This window comes from Pteropus alecto, unplaced genomic scaffold (assembly GCF_000325575.1).
Source record: "Pteropus alecto unplaced genomic scaffold, ASM32557v1 scaffold101, whole genome shotgun sequence".
NCBI classification, from domain to species: domain Eukaryota; kingdom Metazoa; phylum Chordata; class Mammalia; order Chiroptera; family Pteropodidae; genus Pteropus; species Pteropus alecto.
In genome coordinates, this window is record NW_006432945.1 from 429546 (window position 1) to 447342 (window position 17797).

Genomic DNA, 17797 nt, shown 5'->3' on the forward strand with positions numbered 1-17797 from the left:
CTATTTCAATTTGACCCTTGGGACCATCTTCAGGTTCTCTCCGGGGCCCAGGTTGTTTTAATTTTTTAATTGAAAGTCTTTTAACACAACCCGTTCTCTTTCTGGCTTGTGCTGAGTGAAGCCTTTGTCAATTTGGGAAAAGAATGCTGGGCTGGACCACGTTAATTAGGATTAAGTCTGGTTCTTCCAGTAATTAAGAGGATGGCCTAGGCGAGTGCCTCTCCTCTCTAGGCATTAGTTTTTTCATCTTTAAAATAAGTGTAGGGGAATATAATATAACATAATATAATATAATATAACATAACATAACATAACATAACATAACATAACATAACATAACATAACATAACATAACATAACATAACAAATATAATATATAATAATAGTGTGTGTGTTGGAGGGGAATGGAAGTTCCTTCTGGTCTTGAGACCCTGTGATTTCTTATCTCTCAGTCGCGGGAACATCATTCTGGGCAATGAGAGTGTCAGCACTCAGAAACACCTACCTAGAAAGAGAAATCAAGTCCCTTGCCAGGGATCAGAGAGAGAATCTCTAGCCCCCCTGCCCATTTAGAGAAATGAGTTTTTTTTGGCACCAGTTCTCCCAGCCTGGGCATTGTATTCAGTCATTTCTTTCCAAACCAAAGGGTTTTAAAATAAGAAGGTAAAGTTTTCTCTCTTAAATACCACAAGCCAAGCATCTGATTAATAGGGCGGGTTTGCATTTCCTTTCCCTCGTGTGAAAATATTTATCAAAAATGCTCCAATGAGAATATTAATAGCCAAGGAATCAGCTCCGTGTCAGCGTCGTTGACATGGGGGGCGGGGGGAGAGACAGAGGGGAACTCAAAACCCAGGCTTGGGGTGGTCACTGTTCCCTGCTCCCCCTCCCTTCCTTTGGGAAAAGCACTGAGATGTACACCTAGCTCCTGGTCCATGTCCTTAAACAGAAACACATGTGCATCAAAGGCCTGGCTCGAAAATGACACATTTGAAAACAAAAGTGCAGCAGAAATTCACTTATCCTCACTTTCCTAATCCGCAAACTCTGTAATTCTCCCCCAGGTCCCTCAGGCTCCACACTAGCCTTTGCCGCCTCACATTCTCTCCTCCCACCGCTCAGCCCAGGCCGCTCAGCCCAGGCCTCCCAGCCCAGGCCTCCCAGCCCAGGCAGCAGGCAGGGCTCCTGTTACTGAGACTTCCACTGCCTTGTAAAAATATACCTTGGCACGCTTGGCCTGCGCCCTGGGAAGCCTTATCGCCTGGACTAAACAAATGTGCACAATCAAAATAATAGTCTGAGATGTCAAAATAAATGAGCGGGGGACATCTGGAAGCATGGTTCTCGTATTTTTTCTTTTCTTTCCTCAAGTCTTTAGATGCCTTTAGGGCTTGGCTGTTTAGTGGCTTCGGTCACAGGTAGGAGACATATTATTACTCTGATATCACAATAGGTCCTCTGAAATGCTTCTTAGTTTTGGCCCTAGGTCCAGGTTTACAGTTGACAGACTATCCCTCAAACCAAGAAAACCAAAATCAGTTCTCTGGTGAAGATGGCTGGACACTGCTGGTACGTATGGCATGCTGGAGGGGTCTAGTGTGTCCTTCCCCATCCTGCACAGGGTCTTCACCCAATGCAGGGGATGGGGTGGGGGTGGGGTGGGGTCTCTCCTGCACTTGAGACCTTCAGAGAAGCGTGGCTTACTATCTTTTCAAATAATTTTTGTTTCTCATAATGCCAGGTCAAAATTCTTCATGCTCCTACTCTCTTAGTGACGTAGAGTGGGGTCGTTAAAAAGTCAGTCTCCTGTAATCCATGAGGGTAAGTTTCCGATCAGCCACCACCCTGTGTGGCAAAGGTGGACCACCAAGGAGGTCTATACCTTCTGAATGGGGTGATGCAATATTGCCGCAGGAGCTCTGAGAAACACCAGAAACCGCGTATTAATCTTCCCTGAGCTTCACTTCTCAAAGTGTGCTCATGGACGCACGCATCAGAATCACCTGGGGTGACTGGCCACAGAGAGGGGAAGAGGCAGATGGAAGAGAGAACTATGTGACTTCTAGGCCTAAGTCATAAAAAAGGCAATAAAGTTTCTACCTTACTCTTGCAGCCCTGAGCTGCCATGTCTGTGATGAGCTGCCACTCTCCAGAAGGCCGACTCTCTCGAAGCCGTCGTGCTATAAGGAAGTCCAAGATGTATGGAGAGGACTTGTCTAGGGCACTCTGGCCGACAGTCCCAGCTGATCCCAGCCTTCTAGTTCCCAGGTGTCCGACTTGTGAGAGGAGTAGCTTCTGGATGGTTCTAGCCCCTAGTCATTCTAGTCACCCCATGCCATTCATATTGTAGAGAAGAAAAAAGCTCTCTTTGGCGCACCCCCTCTGAATCCCTGACTTACACAGTCTATGAGCTTAATAAATGGTTATTTTATGACCCTAAATTTTGAAGTGCTTGGTTATGTAGCAATAAATGCCCAGAAGAATGTGCTACGTCGGAGCCTTCAGAACTGGGGTCTGAGCATTCACCATGAAGAATGGCAGGCCATCCTTGGTCATGAGCTTGAGACTTGGTCTACCTACTTGGAGAGGCCAGAACAGAGAGGCCATGAAAAGCCCCATGGGAGACAGTTCTTTTCTGGCCAAGTGTCCCACATGAAGCCAGACAAGGCCCTGAGGGGGTGGGGATGACCGGGGCTCAGGGTCCCCTCCCTTCTCTGCACAGATGCTGTAATGTCGGCCTCCTGGGCCTCACATGTGGGTCAGGGGCTGCCTCTGTGTGTATCAAGGGGAGCGGGACTGTTTAGTCTGCTGGGCACATTCCTGGATTTTTAAAATAAATAGCGGATTATGAGCAACTCAGCCTGATACTGTCATTCGGCCAGGCCAGAGGTTTCTGAGACGTCCCTTGGGAGGGAGCCGCAGGAACGGCAGGTTGGAGGTGTTCAGCTGAGACTGGGAACTCTGCCCCAGCCATGATTTAAGTGGAGACGCTTCTTGCCCACTCTGGGGTCCCGGAGAACTTCTAATAATACTACTGATAGCAACGATGATAACAATCACTGCCACTGTTTGAGGGCACTGACTGTGCGTCAGACACAGTGCTAGGTCTCTTGCGTATAATCTCAGTTAGTAGGAGGCCCATTATGCAGATGGAAAAACTGAGGTCTAGTGAAGTGAAATAACTGTCTCAAAGCCACACACATAGTGAGTGGCCACGAGTGGAATGGGAGGCAGTCTGACTCCCATGCTCCAGCTCTTAACCATGGTGCTATACTGCCTCCCCGGGCCTTGAAAAAGACAGCAGCATCCCATGCCCCTGCAGCCAACACCAGCCTTTTCGCTGTTCCCAAGGCCCTTCTAGCCTACACATATCCATTCTCCACTGTGACTCCCTTTTTCCATTTCACCCTTCGCTGGATCATTTTATGCCTCTATTCCCTCTGCTAATTCAAACTAATTAAAGTATAAAATAGAATAATTGCTTCCATCCCCATACTCTTTACCCATGTATCCTGAGTACAGAGTTAGATTCCGTTTCTGGGAGTGGCCAGCCTGACAAGTTGGGTGGAAACTGGGGCTATCAAGTTTCTTTTCATCTTGCTGCTGAGTTTTTCACTTGGCTCGCAGCCCGATTCTCCCTGGACTCACTGTCTGACTTCCATTCGACACTGGAGACACGCGAGCGACTTGTACGCACTCCTGTACCATCTGTCAATTCACTGCTGAGGAAGCCGAGTGGACCTTCTAGACACCAGGCGGGCATTCTATCACTGGATCACTGGACCGCCTGGGCGGCTGACGGGATTGGGTGACTGGTTCCGAAAATTTCCCCTGGGACTGGCCGACCTTAGATCTATTAATAGTGGTTTAAATCAACTCGTTAAGCAGTGGCACTAACGACCCAATGTGTCTTACTAGTCCTATTCTATTTCTTAATTACATTTAATTGAACGAGAGAAAGCGGGAGAGAGAGAGAGAGAGAGAGAGAGAGAGAGAGAGAGACAGAGACAGAGAGAGAGAGAGACAGAGAGAGAGAGAGACAGAGAGAGACAGAGAGAGACAGAGAGAGACAGAGAGAGACAGAGAGAGAGAAACATGAGCTATACTGGGTTGTTCTAGCTCTGTGGGGAGATGAAAACCTCTGCAGGCAGGACTTGAGACCAGAGACTTGTTTCTACTCTAGAATGTTGTGTGTCGTCAAGAATATAATAGGCACCATGTTTGGAGGTCGGGGAGGGGAACAGAGATAGGAGCTGGGGACAAGGTGAAGGCAGGGATGAGGGTCGACTGTGCAGAGATTTATTAGCAAATACAGTGATGAGAAGCCCCATTCCCGTGATGCCTTACAAAGTCTTAGGTCTTTTAGAAAACTCCAAAGTCACTTAAGCCACTATCTCAAAACAGTAATACACTTATCCATAACCAGCCAGCCTTTCTACACTCTCTGTAGTGGTCACCTTTCGGGGAATAAGTTCCCACGAATACGCATGGCCTCATAAACTCTTGTTCCGAAAGTTCTTTAGGTCTAACCTCAAGCCTGTCTACTGTGCTTTTGGTGAGGAGGAGAGTCTCGATGTCAAGAACTTAGACAACTGGGGAGCCAGGTTTATTCTATCTTTACAGGTGAGGAAACTGAGTCCTACGGAAGTTAAGGGTCCAGGTCACCCAGCTTGTTGCAAGTGGGCCCAGGACTAGAGCATAAGCCTCCTGGCTCAGCCCAAGGCCTCCTGGATGTGGCACCTTAGCATCTTTCTTCTTCTTAGTCACCACTCATCGTCGCTCCTGAGTAATGGAATCATAAAGCTTGAGAACCGGAAGGGGCCAATAAACTCTTCGCAATGACTATCTGTGATGCTTGAGGCAGCGTAAAAACAAATTCCCATTTCTTGTCTCCGCTGAGCCTCATATGGACCCTTGTCAAACACACCGAGGTTAAGTGACTTGTCTAAGGCCACCAGCTATAAAATGTGGAGATGGGATCCAATTCGAAGCTTTGGACTCAGAGACAACCCCATCATCTGACACAGATCCTTTATTTTATAAGGGAGGAAACCAAAGCTGTGAGAGGGTCATACTCAGGTTATGGCAAAAGCTGAACTAGAACCTAAGCCATTTGACATCATTTTCATCAACTGTTCTGTTGCCACACGTTAAACCGTTTCCTTAAAGAGGTCCGAGCTGTCCACGAACGCTCTGGACTCATAGCTGCTCAGACTCAGACAGATGAGCCTCCTGAGCTGTTCTTGGCCCTCATCTCCGGCTCCAGCCCCTGGTGAAATCACCTGGCTACCTATTTTTACATGATTTACAGCTCTCCAGGTGACAGGCCTTTGCGCTCCACCACAAATCCCCCTTAGACTCTGCCTGCTGATCACAGCTCCAGCTGGCATAGGTAGCTCTCTGGACTAATATGTCACCTGACTAGAGACGGACGGCTCCATGGCATTCCACCCAGGCTCTTCCTATATCTGCTCAGCACAACTGGCTACTACTGAACCCCTCTGTCTGGCACAGATTGTAATAAGAATTGTCAGCTGAGGCAGAAGATGAGGACGAAGGAGAGGATATTTTGAAATAAGCTACGTGGACATGGTTTAGCCAGGGCCGATGCTCTCAGAGGTGACATCAGCTATGGTCTCATGAGGTCAGTATCTTGCCCGAAGGCCACTCGTCAGGTTCCAGCCTTGACCCAGGCCCTCTCCTTTGGCCACATTTTGAATGCAATTTCAGAAAAGCATCCCATTTGAGAAAAAGATATGCAATAAAAAAAACCCCAAAAAACAAAAAAAACAAAGAAACATGCCATGGCATCTTCTCAGTTTCAGGAAAAGACCTCACTGGTCACTTCTATGTGCTGTTTCTGCTTTTCCACTTCACTGGGCTCAGAGAACCCAAGAAAGAGCTTTTACCCAGGGTTACCGCCTGGTCCTCGGCCATACATAATATCATGTATAATGTGGGTCTATTCGATGCCTCTGACCATCCTTTCATCCACCTATCCAGGTTGCCATTTATCTATCCATCCCTCTGTCTATATATAATCCTGCATAAGTTTCTGGAACGGTGTTCACCAAATGTCAATGGGCTGTTAAATTTTGGGTAATGAGGACTTGTTGCTATTTTCTTTTCTGTAAGTATTGGTTGAATTTGTTTAGTGAGCATCTACTATTTTTGCTTAATAAATAATCTTTTGTCTATAAGAAAATAATAGGAAGGAAAAGCAGAGTATTTATAGACTTCGATCTGATGTTATAGCTATCTGGGTATGCGTTTCTCTTCCTCGTTAGATCGTTAGCAACATCAGGGTAGTGACCGAGTCTCATTCATTTTGATGTTTTCCCAGTATATTGTTTCCAATATATATATTCCCAGTAATTTTTCTTAGGACCCACCAACTGTTTTATTGGAACTATAGATCAGTGTTTACTTCCAAGACTGTCTTTCCCACTCTAGGTTAGGGTGTGGGAGAGCCTCCTCCAGCTCCACTAAATTCCCATCTGGACCTGTTTATGCCTCAACTACAGGGGCCACCTGAAGAGAGGTAAGAAGACAGGTGGGTTCAAGAGGATCTGGATGTAATTCACGAGCAATTAGCATATGACATGTGACATCTATTCTCAAGAAGTGATTTTCAAGTTAGAGCTGCACAGCTGCTTCCATTCCCTTACGCTGTCACGTGCCCATTCACCTCTTCCTTCCTTCCTCCACTCATCCATCATCCCTGGATTCAGGGTTCTTAAATTCAAAAAGAAAGGGGGGAAGAGAACTCTGAGCAGGGTGGCGCTGATCAAGGACACCTGGAATCTTGGCAGAATATGTCGAGAATGACACGAGCTGGGAGGCCCTTCGTGAAAGCTCGCTGGTCTTCAAGCCCAGCGTCCTTGTCTAGCCTAAGTCATTGTCCTCAGCACCAAGACAGATTCACAGTCCTTTTTCTCCGTCTTTGGCCTTTGTCTTGCTTACCATGTTCAGGAAAATGCCAAGACCACCGCTTCTGCTGAACAACTGCTGACGCACTTACCAAACGAATGAAAAGAACCAGACTTTCCTAAGGTCTTTGCTTCACCGTCTGCATCTCCACTGATATGGTGAATCCTCCATTTTCCCTGCTTCTTTCGCCCTTCGCCATGGCTCTCCCTGAATTTGCTTTCTCTCTGATTACACATATTTAAGGCAAAAGCAATCCAAGAGGGTGTGGATCCTGGCCAGTAGTTACAAAGCAGAGGGTATAAGTCTGCTTCTCAGGGCTTCCCAGCTCCGCAGGTAGAGCTTCAGCGTCTCAGAGCTCACCAGCTTCTACCCTGCCTCAGTCTAAGATGCAGGCCAAGATTTTTATCTTCTTCGGGGGGGGGGGGGGCTCTCTTGGGTCTGTCTCTCCCAGGATTGGGCCCGGCCTGGAGGCCTGGATTATTTACACCTCTTTGGCTCCCTTGAGCAGCAGACTCTGTGGGCCTGGGAGCAGTAAATCTACCTTTTAATCACGCCAAGCTGCTTTGTGAAGTCTGGCCCGTTCTTGCGGGGCTGTTCATCACACTCTGAAACAGGGGCTGTAGACCAGAAAGAAACCTGCGGGATGTGGCTGACCCCGTTGCTTCTCTCTGGCTCCCTACAAAAACCTCCATGAACTCTACCTCTCCCAGGACCACTGAGCAGCAAGCCCAGAGGACTCCTTTGTTAGATGGAACAGCTTCCGAACAAAGGTCACAGTTTACCAGCTCCTCCTAGGCTTTGGAAAGGAGGGAGAGGTGCTGGCACTTACCTGTCTCTCAGACATGATGTACAGATAGCGCTGATCAATGGAGAAGGCCATGTCCCGGAGGATAGGGCTCCCGTCTTTGAGCACAGAGACCATCTCATACTGGACCCCGCCATGGGGGGGACCATCGGCTCGAATCTGCAAAAGAAACAAGGACATCCTCAGCATCCGTACTCAGCAGTTCCCCATGGTTTACCTGTTTCAGCCTAGAGCAGGTAGCTTGAGAGAAGATAATCACCTCACCATACAACCTATTGCTACTGTGAACCAGGCTAAGCATCAGGGAAGACAGAGGTGCTCCTTAGTTCAAATAGCCCAAAAGGAATCCTTTTCCAAGTGGTCTGAGTGTGCGGAGTCTGGTATTCCTAATGGTGGATTTATTTTATGTGTGCATACATGCCCTTATGTGGTTATTCTAGTGTGTGTCTACATATATTTATTGCACTGAGTGATGGGTGCGAGTGCGTGTGTGCTTGTGCACACTTATTTGTGTTTGAGGTGAAAGAGTCAACATCTGCACACCGTGTTTCTGCCTCAGGCAGACAAGGGAGAATGGTGGAGAAATCACACAAACCATCAAAAAGCTGGTCATCAAGAGCTTCGAGATGTTAAGATTTCAGGAAGGTCTTTCTGCCCCCACACAGATCCACCTGGGGAGATCTGTGAGCCAGGAATCCTGGCTCAGTCTCTTGGCACCCATCCTGGGGTAATAAATTGGAAAGAACTTGGACATCACCTAGTCCAGTGCTTCTCAGCTCTGGTGGCACATTAGAATCATTGGGGAGTTTTAAAAAACATGAGTGTCAGGGCTGGGTCCACTCATCTGGATCTCTGTGGGTGGAGCCTGGGCACCACCGTGGGGTTTCAAAGCTCCCCAGGTAAATCTAATGAGTGGCTAGAGTCTAGAAGCACCGGTACTAATGAAGTACAGTGGTTCTCAAACCAGTGTGCCCTGAAACCACAGGTGGGGGGAATGGGGGCAGGGGGGATGCTTGGTAAAACCCATTGCCGGGTCCACCCCCAGAGTTTCTGTTTCGGTGGGAATGAAACTTAAGAACTTTCATTTCTAACAAATTCCAAGGCAATGTGGATTCTGCTGGTCTGGGAGTTTGAGAAGTGCCAATTTAGTCTAAGCTCTATACGTACAGAACACTGAGACTCAGCGGGGAGAAGTCCCTAAGGTCACGCAGAAGTTGGTGGCCAGGAGTCCTTGGTTGGATTGTGCCCCCACCCCCCAGAATTCTCATTCCAAACATAGCAGCTGACTGTTGACCAATATTCTCTAACCAGTGGCTCCTTTCCTCGTCCTCTCTCCATAGAAAACCCCTCTTATCTCAAGCCCCACTTCTTCCCAATCTGTCCGCCACACGAATTGCACCTCACCCTGATGCCTTTTTTACCTACCAGATTTTTGCCCTAGGATTATAATCAATTGCTTTGTTCATCGCATATGCACTAACTAGCATGTATTGACAACCTATCTAAATTGTTCTCTAACTGCTTCATTTGTGTGTACATCTGTCAACATTTTGAAGGCAGAGATGTGTTTTCTATCTCTCTTATAGCTGGCTAGAACGAGGCGGGAACATAGTTGGTGATGGATAAAAGGGAATGCTCGAGAAATGCTTGTTGAAAGGACATGAACTGTGAATCAACTGATTGAGTATCATGGACTCTTTAGTCTAGAACAAAGTCAAAAGGGATTTTCTCTGAAAGACGTTAAGATTAGGCTTCCTCTTCCTATTCTCTTGTGCTTCTTCTAAGTATCTCCTTCCCTCTGCCCATTTCTCCCACCTCACAGAGAGCTCCTGAGTGCAAGGACCTCAGCTTATTCATCCCGAGGGCCAAGCCTGGTGCCTGATGCCACAGTAAACATGTAAGGATGGACAGTAGGTACATTTTCCGGTCCTATTGGCTGAGTAAGGAGAGTCAAGAGCATTATCTATCGCAGTGTTGGGGAAGTCGGCCCAGCGCTTCCATTCATATTTCTCTACCCTCTTCAGAATTTGCATACTTAGGGACCTGAGCTAAGGCCATGAGCCCATTGTGGGTGGGTGACTGTGGCCCTGCAATTCTTAGTGCTAGAAACAGCAGATTCTTGCCTGAGGCTCTGTGCCCAGCCTCAAGTGTGGGAATAGTGGGGCAGACCCTAGAGTCAGAGATACTGTGCTCTCCTCACCTTCTTTGATGGCTCAGGGCTTGAGGATGAGGAGGTAACCTCAATGGAGCCAAAGAAATTCTGCTCTCGGCCATTCCTGCCCCAGTAACCTCCCTTGTGGTTTGGACTCTCTTCTTTCCACTGAGCTCCTCTTTCGCCCTTTTTCTACCTAGCTAGTAGCTTCCTGTTGTTCAAAGCTGTTGCCTTGGCAACTGTCACTAAAGCCCCTCCTTCCAAGGGAGGGGTTAGGGCTCCATTTACTTCATTCTCACAGGGTGGAGGAAGACTCCACGGGCAGTGATGATGCAGCGGAGCTGAAGCCACTAACCTCCACCTGGGCGAATCTGCTTATAGACTGAAGCAGAGTGAAGAGCGAGGGTCTTTATCTAGGAAAATGCCCCCACCTTTAAAATGGTTCCCTTAATATTCCAAGCAGCATTCTCTCTTTGATGGACAGATCCCAAAGTTCCTTGAGATCCAGAAATGTAGTAGCTTTTAGTCACGAAAGTTCTTGTGCTATTGCAGGAGGTAGAGGGAAGATGTGATAGTCAACTTCTGGTTGGCTTGACCTCAGTTTTCTGTCTTCATAAAATGGGCAGTCCAGGCACCATTTCTTCCCAGTGCTTTTCACCACCCTCCCTGTGACAGCTGCTCCTCTCCAGTGAGGTTTAAGTCTCCTCAAGGCTCTGGCTCAGCCCCAGGAGCTGCAGAGCCAGCCCTCTCTACAGGCCTGGTCCAGGATATCTCTGCCTGGGAAGCCAGTTAACTCCTTGCCAGGCAGAGCAGCGTCCCTCCTCACTTGCCTGGATGCTTGCCTGGATCCCCAGCAACGCCTGGACACAGAGTCAGAAGGAGGAATGTCACAGTCTGGCCCTCTCTCTGTGGTCCCTGGGACTGGATGGTACCCATGGCCAGGCTGGAGCTAGAATTTAACCAAAGCCAACTTATCATCATATCCGGTGGTGCATCCCAGTTAGGACCGATCCCAGCCATTCACTTTTTACCGAATCAGAGACCTAGACAGGCTTTGTTTGTTTGTTTGTTGTTGTTGTTTGTTCCATCTGCAACACCAATCTTTCAACACACCAGTTGAAGCCAGAATCAAATCTATATAACTCTCAAACATCAGAGCTCAAACCAAACCAGAACAGAAAATGTTCTTGGCACTGAACCTGAACCAAGCTATCCTATTTCATTCTGTCTAAATCCCTTCAGAGAAAAGCAGACCTGCCCAGGAAGTCTGAGCCTCTCGACTTATTCCCTCATTCCACGCTATCTGCCTCCAAGAAACCTACGGGAGGGCAGAGAAGTTGGAAAATGGGGCCAAGAGGCCAGAGAGTCAAAGAGAATGAGGTGGGGGCAGGGACTGGCAGGCAGAGGGCAGAGATATTTCCCCTCCCTGATTCCCTTTGCTGCCTCTGGCAACACACGGAGTGGGCAGAGTTCAGGGTTCTCAGGCTTCTGGTCTGACTGTTCTTGTCTGGGCTTGATTTCTGCCTAATGGTACACTTTTAGGTCAGTTACCTCATCTCTCTGAGCCTCAGTTTTCCCCTGTGAATAACAGGAAGAGGCCATCTGCTCAGAGCCTATCACCGGAGAATCGCAGATGTGTAAACACTGCTGGAGCTGCATGGGCTTGGGAGCTCCTCTCGCCTAAGCTCTTCCGTTGCAGGCATGCGGCTGGCAGTGGTGGGACTGGGGCTCGAACCAGCTCCCAGCCAGCGCGATCCAGAGGAAGCGCATGGCTGACGGAGACTAGGGACTAGGGAGGAGGGAGGAGGAGGAGGGTCTGACCAGGGAGAAGGGTTCAAGCACAGGATTGCCCAGATCATTTTGTCTTAGATAAGAAGGGTTGAGTTTCAAAGTTGTCCCCCATTCTTGCCCGACACAGCATTGTAGTGGTGAGTCCTAAACAAAAGTGGCATTTTAAAATCCAATTGATTAAGTCTACTCTGTGGTGTCTCCCAAAGTGACAGTTCTATTCAGCTTTTCAGCTTGTGTCCCTAGGCCAGGTTTCAATGACCACAAGGACAACAATAAACTGAAATGGGCCATGAATCCAGTCCAAGAGAAGGGCGTTATCAGCCCAAGCTGCACAGACCTCCACATTCAACCAGGCGGGGAGGAGCGAGGGGGCGGGCAGACGAGGGAGGTGACACGTGGAAGCGAGTCCTTCGGAGCCCGTCTTTCCAGTTGGGCTCCCCCTCCCCTCAGAGGACATGCAGAAGCTACCTGCACCATTTTGCTGGAAGAAGCTCAGAAGGCGCGATAAGAACAGTGTGCTACAGTGGAAAGTGACAGTCTCGACTGAGATCAGAAAAAGACATAATGTACCTAAACTGTTGCAAAAGGAGATTTCGGCTAGCTCTCGTGAGAATTCCTGTTGTGGGGAGCCCCGACGGTAGAATGAGTGACCACAGGAGGCTGGGACTGCCTTCTCAGGAGGGTTTGAATCTACGATGACCTCTTTTGCTTCCTGGGTAAATGTGGCCCTGCCTGGGGTGGTAGGATGGACTCCGTGAATTTTCCAAGAGTCCTGTTTGCCTAAAGAATTTTATAATAGCTACTACTCCTACCGCTTTTACAGTACGTGAGGTGCTGTTGAAACTACTCAGCAAACATTAACCCTTTTACCCTTACAAGAACCTCTAAGGTAAATACCACTATTATTTCCATTTTACAGAGAGGAGATTTGAGGTATGAAAGAGTGAGGTGACTTTCCCAAGATCACAGAGCTAAAGAGGGACAGAAGTGGGATATTCCCACACGGAGCCTGATTGCTCAGCCACTCTGTGACTCTAGGAGATAACAATGAGCGAATGTAGCTTTCAGTGCAGCTGAGAACGGAGTAGACTGAAAGTCCAAACTTACCTCATCTACTCTGCTTCTTCAGACCCCAAGGCCAAAATTTCCTGGAGGCATCAATAAACTCAGAACCTAATTTCGGGTGACTCTGGTTGGAGGCTAAAAGTCAGTTTCTCAGGGCTGGCTTTGGGGCAAGAGGAATCCAGGGGAGATTTACTCCTTCCCCCAGGTGGGAGGGGCCTCTTTGAAATGAAAATGAAAAGTAATCCTATTAGTAACTTTCCTTTAAATCACAGCTAGGTCTGTGTAGAAATTAATGACAGCCTCTTTTCTTGAAATCCAATTCAAATCAGCATATCCAATTAACTAGCTTACCTACAGGCCCCTCCAAACTCTTTTTCTTGTGCATCAATTTCTTCTCTAGTCAGTCCTAAATTATGGTGCTCTTGCTTGGAATCTGGCATCCTAGTATCACTTTATTAGTAGTAGTATTAGAATTAGTAGTAGTAGTAATAATAGTAGTAGTAGCAGCAGCAGCAGCAGCAGTAGTAGTAATAGTAATTTTTTTTTTTTTGCAAGATCAGCTGACAAGCAATAAAATGGAGAATTTTCTTCTTGGGCCTCTCAGTAAGGAATAGATTGGTGTGAGAGGTTCCCCAAGCAGACGGAGGCGCTGGTTCGTGTCTGGAGAGCTAGGATCAAATTCCAACTTTCTCATTAATTGGCTATGTGACTTCAGGCAAGTCACTTCACTTGATTATGCAATGGTTTCTGAAGCTACTAAATCAGAGTGGTAACTCCTTTCCTTACTAGCTCAAAAAGGATATTGTGAGAATAAAATGAGTTATGAATTTCAGTATCGCCCAGTATGCATTTAACACATGCCTACCGTAAGTCAGGCCTGTGCTAAGAGCTGGGGACACTGTGGGAAAGAACCTTCTTCAGAAGCCCAAGAAACAGGGACATGGACAATCCAACCCAAACACACGGGATGCCCCTTGTGAAAGGAGGTTTGCCCGGGGAGCCCCGGGAGGCCGGCATGCGGCAGGGCAGCGCCTCACCTGGGCTGACGGAGCCCTGACGGAAAGGCTTTCTAGAAAGAGGAGGTGACACCTAAACGGAAAAGCAGGAGTGGAAAATTTAAATTTGGGGAAAATTTAAAGCATGATGTAAATATGAAAAAGTTATTGTTATGTCTTAGCCCAGATTTCTTGGGAACGTTGTGTCCCATACATGAGCATTTGGAGAGGATGAGGCTTCTGACGTGCAGTTACCAAGGGCTCAACAATTTCAAGCAGGTCTTGTCACTTAATGTCCTAAAATTCACTTTGGAAGAGGCCTTTATGACTCGATTTTATTTCGGCCTCAGAACTCTGGGCTTGCATCGTGTACGAATGTGTGTGTGCATGTGTGGTGTATGTGTGTACAGGTGTATATGTGTGTGTGTGTGTGTGTGTGTGTGTGTGTGTGTGTGTTTAGATCTTTAAACAGGGGAAAGTGGTGTTGTTCAGACTGAACTTGGGAGTGAGTTAATGAGTAAGTGTGTCTGCAGCTGTGCATTTAGTGCTGCGAGAGAAAAGATTCACGCTAAAGTTTATTTTTGTATAGCTTCATGACCCGAATTATTTATAGATTGAAGTCTTTAGTAAATTCAGTCACTGAGATTCTTCCTCCCTCTCTACCCTGCACACACACATGTGCATACACACACAAAAGCAGCCACAGCAACTCCTAGGGCGCCCCTGGCCCGCCCCCCAACCCCTGGAGCTGACCAAACATTAACTAACCGTGCAGTGTCACAGCCCAGCAGGCTGAGGTTCCCCAGAGAACAGCTGGGAGCCTGGCCTTAAATGCCTGGCTAATTGGACAGGGACACAGGAGCCTGGAAGACTTGGCCTGTGGGTTGCACGGAGCCAGGAGAGGAGAGAAGAAGGGAGACGAGGCCAAGGATCTGCCTGTCCATGAAATGAAAGGAGGTCACTAAGATGTACTAAACTTGGAGAAATCTGGCTGCCCCCACCCTATGCAAGCATGTACGTGCACACACACGCACGCACACACATGCACATACCCTCGCCACACATGTAGATTCTTCCAGCATTGGTCCCTAGTAAGTCAATCACCGGGGCTTTGACACTGGAGACTGACATTTTCATGTACAATTACTTCTATTTCTGTGCGTTAAGAATTTGCCCTAGATATTAAACTGGGGGAGATGGGCTAGCAGAGTAGTGCATGGGGCTAGAGGGTCCTGGATTTCAAAAGGCCAGGCCACGGGGGCTTTCTTCAAGAACATGGGGAGGGGGTCCCGAGAGGAGCACTTGTTCTCTGGATTTCTGTATCTTGGGACAGATTAAGAGCCTGGCTCCTAATGACAGGGGATAGTGGATGTTGCGAATATTTATTGATCGTCTACTATGAGTAAAGTCAACGTTCAGGAGTTAGGTTGGAGAGATCGGCTGGAGCGGGAGGTTTTCTCCCCTCCTAAATCCTAAATCGTGGCTTCTTTGCTCTTCCTCAGCCAGGGGTGGACAGCCAAGCAATCACTGATCCCTGCTGCCCTCACGACTAAGAAGAGTGGCCTTGGCTTCTCACCTTCCTTTGGCTAAAGACTGCATTTCATAAGGGCGAAGTGTACCCTACCTCAGGGGCCTTTCCCTTTACCACTCAGGGGAGAGTGACATCAAGATCTAGAAGTAAAAGAATCCAGTCTCAGTGAGCTTGTACAGGTGAATAATGCGGACAGCAACAGAGCACAGGGCTCTGGCCTCAGACCAGCCCCACCTTTCGGCACTGCTCCAGCTCAAGATGGGCAGGTCAGGAGGCGCTGGGAACAGGATGAAGCTGCCAGGGGGAGAGGAAGCATTTGATTGTTCTGGGAAACAATAAGATAAACTCAGCAAGGGACAGCCGAAGCATTAAGCAGCCTCAGATGAAATCAGATCATGCAGCGGCAGAGCAATAATTCATGGAGGGTGCGCACAGAGTTGGGGAGACTGTAGAGGGGTAGGAGGAGGAATTGATAGAGAATAGTGACAAACTTCTGCCAAATCGGAATCTCTGTTTACCCAAATCTCTAGCAATGTGGGGTTCTCGACATCTCCATGCAAGACACTGCACACAGGTTCCCTGCCTGGGGATGCCCTGGCTGTTTCAGGATTGAATTGATAATTCAGAGCTGCCCTTTAGGGTTCATGCAGAGGGCAGTGCAGCCTTCCTCCTCAAGCTCTGGAATAGGGAGTGGTGAGAATTCCGCACACGGAGACTCAGGTTAACTACGTTGGAGAGGCCCCATTGCACTCCCGGGGAGGGAGCAGGCAAAGGAACCCAGCCCTTCCCGGACCGGATCCGCAAAGGCTTTCCAACTGATTATCTCCCTGTATCAATTTAGTTCAACATGTTTATTGAACATCTATTGAGCATGGCCACTAGTGGGCCAAAGACTGAAGATATTGACATGAATAATCTTGAAAACTATGGGAAAGGCCCCCTCGTTTCACAGAACAGGAAATGTTAAGTATCCAGAACATGCCTACTCAGCTAGTAAGTGGCCCAGTGAAGCCCGAAGCTGGTCCACAAGATTCCAAAGCCTAGACTCTGTCTCCTTTGTCCTGCCTCCCTCTGGGGCCTGGGTTTCCCTAAGTCCAACGGGAGGGCGATGTCTGCACTAAGACTCAAAATTACATCCACAAGTGCTGGGTGCCCGGGAAACAAAATAGATCATATAGCTGTCTCCTCTAGTGTGACAAAGAAGGCCACCTGCAGCCTGGAAAAAGAGCAAAGGGTGGGTGTTTAAGAGGGTTATTAGCCTCTTTAATTAACTCATTCTTTTCAATGGTCTAAAATTGCCCTGCATTTTATAATCTGGAACAGTAATCTCTTGCTTTCATTAACACTGAGGATGGCTGTCAGGGCGGGAAGGGAGGTCGAGATTTGTGCGCATAGCAATCTGACACTGGGCTTGTGCCTGAAGGCAGGGGACTCTCTGAGATTTTCAAAGGAAAAGTCATTTAAAAAAACCCACATGTGGTGTGTATATACCATGGTGCAGAAAATGTGAGGTAACTGAAAAAAAAAAACAAAAAACAAGAACAAAAACAAAACGAAGACCACATCCACATGGCTGTATTTCTCTTCCCATTGCTCATGGGCTAGGGCTGAGTCTTTATTGCCTCTTATCTGTGCTACTGCAATAACCTGAGAAATCTGCCTGCCTCCAGCATATTCCTGCTCTAATCTGTTCTTCCAAACACTGCCAGATTGAGCTTCTTAAAACACTTATTTGATCCTGCCTTTTCTGTATGCAAAATCCTTAAATTTCAGGTGTTTGTAATTTTCTTTCTCTTGCTTATCTCAGTCTCCTAATTTTTTTCTAATAATGAACATACACTACTTTTGCAACATGAAAAAGTAAATTGTTGCATGCACACAGACACACAAACATCTTTAACTGCCCCCATCGATAAGCTAGAAAAGTTCCCATTCCTCAGTTTGTCATCCAGTGTCTAGCTAACATGCTCATCTGACCATTTTCCAATTATGTCTCCAGGTTTTTGGTCTTTATGCCTTTGCTCACCGATTTATTCTACCTCCTAGATCCTAACCATCCTTCAAGGCCACCTCCTCCAGGAAGCCTGTCCTGATCCCTCCTTTGAACTCCCATCGCACTCTGCCTGTCTCTTGGCGACTCGCTTGTGAACGCATGCAGTTATCTTTCCTAAGATGTTAAGTTCCTAGAAGACAGACACTATGTTTCGTACAGTGTCACAGGCCTACTGCCTGTGGCACCACTGTGTCCACAGCGGGACCTCGGTCACGCGCGCCGATGGAATGAGACTCCTGTTGCTGGAACTGTGCAGGAGTGCAACTTTAGCCATGGCCCATGTTTATTTAACCCCTATTATTGCTAGACATTGTGCCAAGGGCTCTATTATTCTCATGCTATAGATGAGGAAACTGAGGTACAGAGGGGAGGGGTGAGGGAGTTCCTCAAGGTCACCCAGCTGGAAGGCGGAAGAGCCCGGAAGAGCCGGAATCTCAACTCCATTAGGCACTCGCTTTTCTAGGCCCGTTTTCCC

General features: G+C 47.8%; 1 protein-coding gene across 1 annotated transcript in view; it reads right to left on the reverse strand.

Moving 5' to 3' along the window:
- PLXNA2 (plexin A2) overlaps positions 1–17797 on the reverse strand; it is a 198460-nt gene that overhangs the window by 98773 nt on the left and 81890 nt on the right. Inside the window, exon 4 of the mRNA XM_015586276.2 lies at positions 7760–7894. Coding sequence (XP_015441762.2) covers positions 7760–7894 — 135 coding nt within the window. The remainder of the gene's footprint in view (positions 1–7759; positions 7895–17797) is intronic.